The 11226-nt window shown below is 37.1% G+C and overlaps 1 protein-coding gene across 1 annotated transcript; it reads right to left on the reverse strand.

Moving 5' to 3' along the window:
- Positions 1 to 2001: 2001 nt before the first annotated feature.
- Positions 2002 to 6743, reverse strand: sgca (sarcoglycan, alpha). The gene is made up of 11 exons (XM_062442727.1): positions 6702 to 6743; positions 6323 to 6451; positions 6044 to 6195; positions 4656 to 4722; positions 4323 to 4521; positions 4059 to 4227; positions 3277 to 3485; positions 3013 to 3039; positions 2635 to 2817; positions 2328 to 2354; positions 2002 to 2207 (listed from the first exon to the last, which is right to left on the reverse strand). The coding sequence occupies exons 1-11, from the start codon at positions 6736 to 6738 to the stop codon at positions 2201 to 2203; spliced, it is 1206 nt and encodes a 401-aa protein (XP_062298711.1). The 5' UTR covers positions 6739 to 6743; the 3' UTR covers positions 2002 to 2200.
- Between the last annotated feature and the right edge of the window lie 4483 nt (positions 6744 to 11226).

An 11226-nucleotide genomic window follows, 5' to 3' on the forward strand; every position in this document is an offset into this window, starting at 1 on the left:
CACTGTCATACTGTAATTATTGCCACTAATGCCTGCAGAACCTTTGGTGCTACAAAATTGACTCATTGTCATGTTGTCTATGCAGTGCAATTGTTTTCTTCTCAAGTGTTGGTTTGATCACAGCGGTCTTCACTGCAGATGTAATGCATGCAATCATGTCTTTGTAGATACAAGCAAGTGACTCTGGTTCAATATAATTTCCCTGCCCATGTGTTCAGTGTTGATCCTTTTGTCTGTTTGCCCCTGTGGAAAACTCCTCTTCACTAAAAAACAGCACACATCTCCCACCCTGTTGTTTATGTTGTTTGTTGATGTCTTTTTCGCGAAGGGTTTCTTAAAAAAAATTGAAGCAGACCCACTTTCATGGTTTAAAAGAGAGATTCTGTACTTATTTTGTACATGTATAATAAATCAAGATGTTTTTAATTATTTTGGGTGCTGAAATAAAGCATGTGAAGTGGTCTACTCAGTGGCGGAGTTTTCACTGTCCTGTTTTGCAACTGTTGTGAAACTGAAATCAGGTGCTAGGATTTAAAGAAAAAAATTCCATACAAGGAAGCTGCATTTCACATTTTCAGAGATCTGAGCCTTGGGCATAGACATACAAAGTTTATGTGTGTGACATTGAACTAGAGTAAAAATAGTTTAAGGAATCAACTGTTCCACAACAGTTGCACTTGATATATTTCTATTAAGCAGCAGTGAAAACAAGGCCAAAACTCTAACATGGCTTTTCTTTCTCAATACACACACCATTGCTAAATTTGATTACATCTGCCTCAAAATTCTTTTGGAAATCTGACAGTGACAATGTTCATCAGTCATGCAGTTAGTTATATTCATGTCATTTGTCTTGTTTTCAGCTCCACAATCTAAAAAAACAGGGACCTAGATTTGCATGAGAATGAATGTTGACCTGTTAACAGTACAGGATATTTGTGTTGGACCCAAAAGCTCTTCAGTCAGAGGAAAATAGACCAGTGACTCCTTCTGGACATGGAGTGCAACAACAGCTGTTTTTAAGAGGCGAACACTGCATCACACAAGATCAGAAAAATGCTGCTGGTGGAATCACTATCGTATTGCATCACATTATATAATGTGAACATGATAGAGGGAAGCAAATAATCAAGCAATAATCTCTCTGGATCACTGTAAACATTTGAAAAATGTCTGTCTCCCTTGAATACTATAGCTGCTGACTTTCTGAAGTAGGCGGTATCAAATCCAGTTCTACAAAGTCTTGGCACCAGATTTTCACTCAGGTTCAACCACAGTCACACAGTGAACAACTCAAAGCTGTTATGTATAGCGGAGCGTGGAGCAGGTGGACCCATCATAGGAGACAGGGTAGAAGGAACTGAAGAATGTTCTGTAATGGAGGTTAGGTAAACAAAGCAAAACTGATCTAGGGATCCAACAAGACTGAACCAACAAACTAAACTAGTGAACAGCAAGAACAGGGAGTAAGACATGAGGGCAGGTTGGGAGCCCACTGGCAGGGGAAACAGACAACCAAACAAAAACGCAATGTAACCATACACAAACTGTCCCAGAAATAACATAAACACAACTAAAGATAAATGCACAACAAACACAGAGCAAAATAAACTTCAGCATATATTAACTACTGTCAAGCAGGATGACTTTTACACTTTACGGTTGCATGATACAACAACAGAAATCAAACTAAAGGTCAACTGCAGCTCTGAATAACATAACCAAAGATAGTCAATAAAGAAAGCAACACTTTCTTAAGTGTTCCTAATCTGCAAACTCTCTTATCTGTCCTTCTTCCCACTCAGTCCAGTCTTAAACCAGTCTGGTGGACTGGTGGAGGGAAATAGAGCCAAACTGGGACGAAGCCATAAACAAAAGTGGGCTGAAATGGTAGGTGTGAGTGCCTCCTCCTTTTTTCTTCAACCACTGCTCCAAAATGTCAGTAACACATCCTGAAGCTTGGTCTGATGAAAACAACAATGGAGGATAGAGTTTCTGGTAATCTTTTATTGGCAATGAAAGAAAGTGGAATAAAGAGAATCATAAATGGCAGATCATTTGAGTAACTACATACTATTTATGAATTTTAACATAACTTAAAGAAGAAAAAACACTTCATTTCCCACAGCAAATTAATTAATAGGATGTTGCAACACATTACTTTATAACATTCAAGCTTTACATGTATCCATCGTTGTTCTCACTTCCTGCAAAAAACAAACAACATTATACATATACAACATAAATAAATATATTGTGGCCTAAATATTGAGCAGAATTAGTGTAATGTTATTTAGTATAATGTAAACTCCCCTGAAAGGCTTTACCTGGGCAGTGTGTCACTGTAGGGATCACTATGAAGAGGAAGAGGAGGAGGAGGAGGAGGAGGAGAAGGAGGAGGAGGAGGAGGAGGAGGAGGAGGAGGAGGAGGAGGAGGAGGAGGAGGAGGAGGAGGAGGAGGAGGAGGAGGAGGAGGAGGAGGAGGAGGAGGAGAATTTAAAAAATCTATTTTAAGAAGTGATTTGACTTCTCAGGATCAATTTCATTCAACTACTAATGCTGACTGACAAATGCTAGTCATGAAAACAATAGCAGATCTGTAAGTAAATAAGAGTGAGTGAGTAAGGGTCTTACTGCTGGGCCATGATGAGGGGGATGCTGGGGCTGTCAGACTGCAGTGGTGATGCTCTCTCCCCAGTTCTGCTGTTGAACATGGGCAGTGTTGATAGAGGAAGAGCAGGAATGCCACGGTTTCCAGCCATGTTCCTCAGCTCATCTGTGTTTCCGAGAATAGTGTGGTGGTGGAACAGCTGAATCCTGCAGAAGAGAGGAGGTACAGAACTTTAGTTCACTTTAGGACTCAAACCCCTGAAAGTGTTTTTCTACAATAATCTTTAACCGTTAAGAGAAAAAAAATGTTTTCAGAAATCTGTCAAGAATCTCAAATAAATATGCATTTTGGCCATCTAGACAGTGAATGTGTAACTATTTCTTATCAATTTTAGTACTCACTGGTTTGTCCTTGCATTCCTTTGGTTTCTACGAAAGAAAGAATAATGCGAAAAATTTGTGTAAAGTTAATCAGGATCAATCAAAAACTGAAAATTGACCTAGTATTTGCTTAAAAGGTTACTTCAACTACATAACGGAAATCATTAAAATTCCTACTCACACCTAGACAAATCCGTTAGATAACTACAAATAACTATACATTTCACCGGATAAACACAGCCTCTTAAATGGCTATTCCACAAGAGGCTCAAAACAGATACATACACTCCTTCTCGTCTGCAACACATGATGTAGGCCAGCAAGCTACACAGGATGATGGCCAGGATCAGGGGCACAATCACTGTCACAATGTAGTCTGGGAAATAGTTTCTGCTCGGTGGAGACTCGGGAGGATTGAAGTCACCTCCATCCTCCAGAATCCCTGAGCCCATAGTGGGAACGGGTGGAGGTGGAACCGGCTTACTCAGATCGAACTGCAGGGAGAAAAAGAGAGTTGGTTCTCTGTTATAGAAACTATGAGATGCAAAGGCAGAGATGATAGGATTGTTAGTGTAATTTCAGTTGATTAAGCATCCAAAATAGGGCTAACAGCTTAAACTTGGATTCATACTTTAGTTTATGACTGTGGTTTCCAATCATAGGGGTTGAGACTCCTTCAAAGGGTCACAATTTATCTGTATAACACCTTTCAACAACAAGGCAATTCAAAGACCCCAACCTGTAACATAAAAGGTCTTAAGAAAACCCATGACTGATTTTCCCTCTTAGACCATCTCATTTGATGTTTTTTTAGCAGCCACAGAGGTGAACATATCTGGTCATTCACACAAAAAAAGCTAAACATTTGAGAAAAGTTCAATCTAATAGAAATATACCCCTTGGTTGGGAACCACTGAACTAATCATTTCAGCATTAATCCCAAATCTCTGCCATTTAAAAAGAAGTTGTCCATGAAATTCTGTCCTAAAAGTTAAAATGCAAAATCTGTGTTGCCCATAATTCACATGTGACCACCATTAATATGTCTTTGCCTGTTTGGCCCTCACCAGCTCAGTCTTGCACCAGGTGATACAGTTGCTGGCAATGCCGCAGAAGTTACACTCTCCAGGGATCTTGACTTCTGCCCCTGCTGCACACTGCTCCTGATGCTCTGGCTTCAGCACCTTACGGAGACATTCTGAGAAAGACATCTCTGACCCCACCTTCACATACACACTGACACAAACCAGATTTTAATGATGGAACAGTTATTTTAAAGTTAAAAAGTTACAGTAAGCTATTAGAAAACACTCTCTGTCTTTTTTTTTTACCCCTCGAAGTGGCCTCCAAGAGGGAGGGGGACTCTGCCACCACGGTCGAGAGCGTTAGTGATGTTGATAATTGACAAAGTCTGTGTCTTCCACAGCTTCTGTGTATCCTGCTTTATTTCATCCTGAACAGTAGAGGGCAGCACTTTCTCAATATCTCTCAGTTTGATGAAGAACTCAGCTTGATAGGGCAAGATCCTCTCTGTGAGTGAGAGCATGTATGACATGACTTTCCAACAGTCATTGTATGCTTTTTTTACTTTTTCATCTCCCATATACTCTTTTAATATTGCCTATGCCTGTTCTACAGATTTGTGATAATATTTGAAGACATACCTGCAGCTACTTTGATTACGAGAATGTGTCTGGCTGTTTCATAGCTCCGTTTGTTGATGGCATAAATCTGTCAGACAAAGGAGGAGAGTTTATTAACCTTTAGATACTGTTATTATTCTGAACCTTCACATCAATCCCTAATAATTAGTCTCTCTCTATATCAAACTTCTAAACCAAAACTTTGTAATTTATATATATATATATATATATATATCAGAGACAGTGTATAGTTTAGGCTTTACATTATTTCTTTATGGAGAAAAAACATGCACACTCTTTTATGATCATACATCAGGGAAAAACAACTGTCATGATTTCAATGAATTTTGAAATTGTGGCAAATTTAACATTTTTGAATGGTAATCTTACATTTCTTAATTAATACAGGTCAAATCTAAACTAGAGCACTCTCTATGTATAAAAGTGTGTACCAGACGTGCAAAAACAACAACATCAAACAAACAAACAAACAAACAAACAAACAAACAAACAAAAAAGACAAAACAAATTAACACAAAAAGTTGATTTACATTTTTTGTCACTTTGGGAAAAGCCATACAATTTCAAATGGGTCAAATTTGACTTTGACAGTGTTTAACGAAAAACATTATAAAAAACACAGGTTAAGGTCTGCACACTGTTGCTCCCTAGATGCAGTTTAACAGACATCCACCAATGACATTTCAAGCTAAGGGCTCTTTTTCAGACTTCAGATAATGTTAATATCATAGTTATAGTGTGTAAGAGAAAAGGTGCCTAATTTAAAATACATTTTCCAAGTATTCAAAGTATTAAAAAATGTCATGCTTAGATGTTCTTTCATTATTCATTTGTCACCTTTACTGCATTATTGTTGTTGCATTTGTTTACTCCTACTCTGTATTAGTTATCTATTTCCTACATTTCCCAGACTGCCCTCTTCTTAATAATGTCCTGAAAAGGTTCTGTTGTTTCATTATACGTGCTCTGAGTCAGATGAAGTGTTGCAATCTTTGGTTGAATCCAAAGTGTGACATGCTTTCCATAGATATTACATTCTGTTTGATTGAGACTGTGATCCTACTTCAGAGACTTGTATCTCTACTTCTTCTTCTTCTTTGACAGGTTTCTTCATGAATTTTTGATATTGATGCAAAAAAAGGGGGGAAAAAAGACTTTCCAGATTGGAGTTTTTGTCTCTGAGGGTCTGACAGCAAAACCTGCAATTCTTAACTGTCTCCATTGTAGCTGCACTGGACATATTTCATTATGCCCATTATCCAAAATAAATAGAGTGCAAGAATATATACCATCAAACAGCAAAATCTACCCAGAAATGCGATGTATTACAGGTGAATTGTTAATGCATACTCACTCAGGCTCATGTCATTGTAAGAGTGACTGCATACCTCAATTATACTTCTTCCTGGAGTCTGTGGTGTCCCATACAGGAAGCCGTTATCATAGGGGTGCCTTTGCGTGAAGCGGAGCCACTCTGGGAGGTCTGGAAAATTCTGCCTGTTGCACTTAAAAATCATGGGGTCATCGTACAAGCGGCCAGCTATATAACACACAAAATGGAAAAGAGAGATAAATACATTAAATAGTACACTAATGCACTATATGTTTATCTCTTCAATTTGTTTCATCATGATATGCTGGCGAATTGCTACGATTCAGGCTCTTACCGTAGAGTTTTGACAAGGGTTCAAAGTCATTCTGGAAAGTCTCTCTCATCAGCTCGTATGTAAATAACTTCCCCACAGGAATGGTAAATTTGATCTCTGCATTGGCCCCACACACAGTGACAGCACAAACTATGTGGAAGTGTAGAAAAAGCACTCAATGATTGAGCTGAATGATTAAAAATGGCAAAAAGAATCAACTTAAACTTTAAAACATGACAACATGTCTGATGTGGTAACAGTTTGTCCTACAATACTTGACAGCCGACATCAGGATCAATTGTTCACACTAACTAACAGAAATTAGATAGAAAAACAGGAGCGAGCACCTGTCTGTGTTGTATATTTACATGAAGTTAAATCATTTCAGGAGGAAACTTGCCTGTTAAAAAGAAGACCCAGCTCCCACAGCCTGCCATCTTGTTTTGGCCTGTGATTGACAGAGCCAAGCGGAGAGGGGCTTGGTCATAGAAAATGACATGCCAGAGCTATTTTTGCCTCACTAACCTAATAACATCCGGGAGGGAGTCTGTTAGTCTGTGAGTGTGAACGTGTGGAGTAAATGAAGGGATGTATTGTTCCTTCTGATTATATAAAATCATATTCCTAAACTAAGTACAGTCACTCAAGTACTGTACTTAAGTGACTTTTGTCATTTTTATAAGTGGGTAATGCGATTATTAAGGCGTGTGAGGTTTCTGCCAATTTTGAACTTTTTTTTGTCCACATAGTCATTCCTTTTTTCCCCCTTTCATCCTCAAAGGAGTAAAGGAGACAATAACAGCAATTTCAAATCTTCTACATATAATAAATTAATATTATAAACACGTTCACACAACAATGACCATGTCTGTTCATCCCACACTGGGGAATTTCAGTCTAAAGCAACAAAATGGTGCAAAACAGGTGCACAGTTGAGCTGCAACTAATGAGTCAATATTGATTCATCTGCTCATTATTTTCTCCATAAAACGCTTAAACTTTTGTTTGATAAAAATTTTGAAAACAGTGAAAAATGTCCCTCATAGCTTCTTTAAATCCCATCTGACATTTTCAAATTGCCCGGTTTGTTAGACCAACAGTCCATAAGTCAAATATATTCAGTTTACTCTCACATACAACTTAAAAAGCAGCAAATTCTCACAAACGACTGCGTGGAACTGAGTTGCTGATTATTACTTACTGTCAATGCACTTATCTATAAGTCATTGCAGCTGTGCATAGTATAGATAAGTAAGATTAGAACACCATACACATGCTGTATGAAGCACTGAAAAACAAACGGTAGGAGCTAAATCCAAAGTTGCAATGACTAGTGATTAATTGCCAACTATTTTGACAATCTTTTGTTGTTGTTGTCATTTTATAAGAAATAAATGTAAATGTCTCTGATTCCAGCTTCTTAAATGTAAATATTTTCTGGTTTCTTTCGCCTTCTCTGACATTGAACTGAATATTTTTGCATTGTGTGCACTGCTGTGAATAAAACAAGTCATTTGGGGACATTGCCTTGGGCTTTGGGAAACAGTTTTTCACCATTTTTCATATTTAATGTACCAAACAACTTGTTGGAGCCATTTGTTTGTTTTGTTAAGTTTAGTTTTTGTTTTTAGTTTTAGTTGTACATTTAATTGACTAATTATGAGCAACTTTGTTTGTTTGATTAACTTAAGTGTTTGCTTTATTTAGATTAGATTTTTGATTATATTTTTTGTTTGTTAGTTATTTGTTTAGCATATTTAGATTTCCATAGTTAGTATTTTGGTTTATTTTTTGGTAATTGGTTAAACACTGTGGGCACTTTTGAGTAGTAGGTTATTTTAGGAGGTAGGCACATGGAGGACCAGCATGCACCTGGGTGGGCCAATGGTTTTTTACTAGTGCAAGAGAGACAGCAGCAGCCATGATCCTTCTTTGTTCTTTCGTTTGTTTTAATTTGTTGCAATAAATCCAAACAAAACAAAAGATTGGAATGGACATTGATCTTCTTTTGCCTGAGTTAAACCACATTCCCATGGTGCATCAGTGGACTTTTGATTATGTTTGGTTTAAAGTTTAATTTGTGTTTTCTGGACAATGGCCACTACACAATTTATCAGTTGATCAGTGAAATAATGGGTAGTTGTAGCTCTGATTTAACCCATCATACACCATAATAATAGTGACTTCAATGTGTGTTGAGACACAAAATATTACAAATAAATGATGAGATGGGGGCCAATTTGAGGTAATGACAGGTAAAGGGTCTTGTTTCTGCAGATATCTGACTACAGCGATAAAGTTTTTTAAACTTTATATACTGAAGTAATGTTTTCATTCTTCACTTTTGCAAGAATAAGTTAAGTTAGTGATTTAATTCATTTATTTGTTCACTCTCAGTGACTGACTCAAGGACATTGCCGGGCTAATCCACAGTTTAACACTAATACCCTGCCATGCCAAAATCTAGCTGCAGCTGTAGATGGCACCAGTGTCACACTGACAATGCACATCCTGTTTAAACAGTCTTTTCAGGAAATACGGTATTCCTCTACTTATGTCCTTCAGACTGGACCTTCATCTGCTCTGAGATAAAGGTGAATAGGATAAAGGAGAAAGTGGGTTCTCTCCTATGTGTGAAGCAGCTGCATGAATGTGCTGGCCTTGTAGAAAAATCAGAATTAATAGAATTAATAAAACATAGATGGTATGGGTAGATTCAACCAGCTCTCACCCAAAAAAAGGGAAATGCTTTGTCTTCCTTCAGTGATAATATATAATGTATATTTCAGCTACAGACACAGAATGCAGGAAGCAGCAATGTGGCTCGCATACAACGGATGTGTTATTGGCCAAGAAGGTTTGGCTTGACTGATGTTTGCTGGGTCCTAGTGCTAGTCGAATTCCCCGACAATCCCAGCCACATCAGTTTGGTATCAAGGGGCCCCCAGACTTTTGAAGGACTGTTAAATGATCACCATTTTAAGATATTTATGATTTTTATGTGATTATTTAAGTCATTCATCCATTACTTTGAGCTGTTTGAACCATTTATCCATTGTGTGTAGCTATCAATTTCACCTGTTTTATCCACCAGCTACTTCCAGCTGTTTCACCCATGTATCCGCTAGGCTAACGGTTACATTTAGCATGTCAATTTACCGTTATTTTCACTTCCTACATAACTACTTGAGCCATTTATCCAAAACCTTTAGCTAACTTGCATTACTTCAACTGTTGTATCTTTTACTTTTAACTGTTTCTTTTTATCATTTATCTACCAAACTACAGATAAAATGCAAACATCTTTACATCTGCCTCCACAACTGACAGGAAGTCATATGACATTCGCAGCAGATGTTCGTCTTCTTCGAGAGTTTATTCCCCTTAAAGTAGCAGATGGATTTAAAACCTCATTATATATATATAGAGTCAATTGACTCTTTTTAAATACTTAATACTATGTGAAAATGAGAAGTTAGCGACGGGAAGATTTAAAACAAAGCAAATAAACAAACAAACAAAAAAACAGGCCAATATAAAGTTAATTCACAAAGTCTTTGGAAAGTCGTCAGTTCTTTTAAATGTGTCATGTAATGTTTTAAATCAATTTATTTATCTGTTGTCAGAATCTAATTAATTCAGCTTTCTCCATCTGCTACTTTACAGGGAATAAAAACACGAAGAAGACGAACACATGACTTACAGTCAGTTGTGGAGGCAGAGGTAAAGATGTCTGCCTCTACGTTCGCCATTTTGTCTGCAGCTAGGTTCTTCTAGCTGGATTTGTGAGATCACGCGAGAATCCAGTTATGTACTTCTGTTATGAACTGAGCTGCCAGTGGTTTGGACCAATTAGTGTTTTGTGTTTTTGGAAAGTGCTTTGCCCTTTAATATCGTTTCCAACATGGACTTCTTAGATGGTCGATTGTCTGAATAACAAACCATCTGGGGCGTCACGTTACCTAATGTTACAACAACTTATCCTATAGTAGCTACTTTTACTTAACTATTTCAACTTATTTCTTTATTTTGATCTGTATTAGGGTATATTCTGTATGTAAATCTCAGGAATATTTACCAAAGGAACTTCTGCATATTGCACATTTATATTGCAGATTTATTTACAAAAAGAGTCCAGCTTACTGTGTATAGTATTTTATTTATTTTTATCCTATTTTTAGTTAACTTTCGCCCCTTTTGCCCTTTTGCACTTTTTTTTTTTTTTAGCAATTTCTACGATTCATCCAAGACTATAAGCTACTTTGTCATATTTTGGAAAACTTACATGAAGCTTGACTTTAGCAGTTTCACAACAGTTTTAATAGTTCCATAACTTATAACTAATTAGTTTTCATTCAATGGCAACATGTAGTGTCCAGGTGTTACACCTAACTCGATATGTAGAAATATATATTGAAACAATTGAGTATTGTAAAGTAATCTTTTTTTAATTTTTAATTTTTTCATATCTGTTGACATACATTCTTAAATATCATTAGTTTTATTGGCAACATCTGGCAACTTCTGAAGGACCCCAAGAGGCTGGTATCCTGGCTGGGAATAAATGATAAGATAAGATAAGAATTGTGGGAATGTTGGGTCTCTTCAAATTAAAATAAACAGTACAGTCTAGACCTGCTCTATATGTAAAGTGCCTTGAGATGACATTTGTTGTGATTGGCACTATATAAATAAAGATTGATTGATTGATTGATTGATTGATTGATAAGATAAGATGTATCTTGACTGATCCCCCTTGGGAGAAATTCAAATTGACACATCACTACAGTGGAAAAAAGTAGCAGCATAAGGATGAAAGCAATTCTAGGATCAGACCTTTAGGGGGGCTCCGCTCCTAATGAGAATGTGACATACAATTCCCTGCAAGTGTTCAACCCCCCTGCTAAAAGACTCATTTAACTGGA

This window comes from Scomber scombrus, chromosome 21 (assembly GCF_963691925.1).
Source record: "Scomber scombrus chromosome 21, fScoSco1.1, whole genome shotgun sequence".
Lineage (NCBI taxonomy): Eukaryota > Metazoa > Chordata > Actinopteri > Scombriformes > Scombridae > Scomber > Scomber scombrus.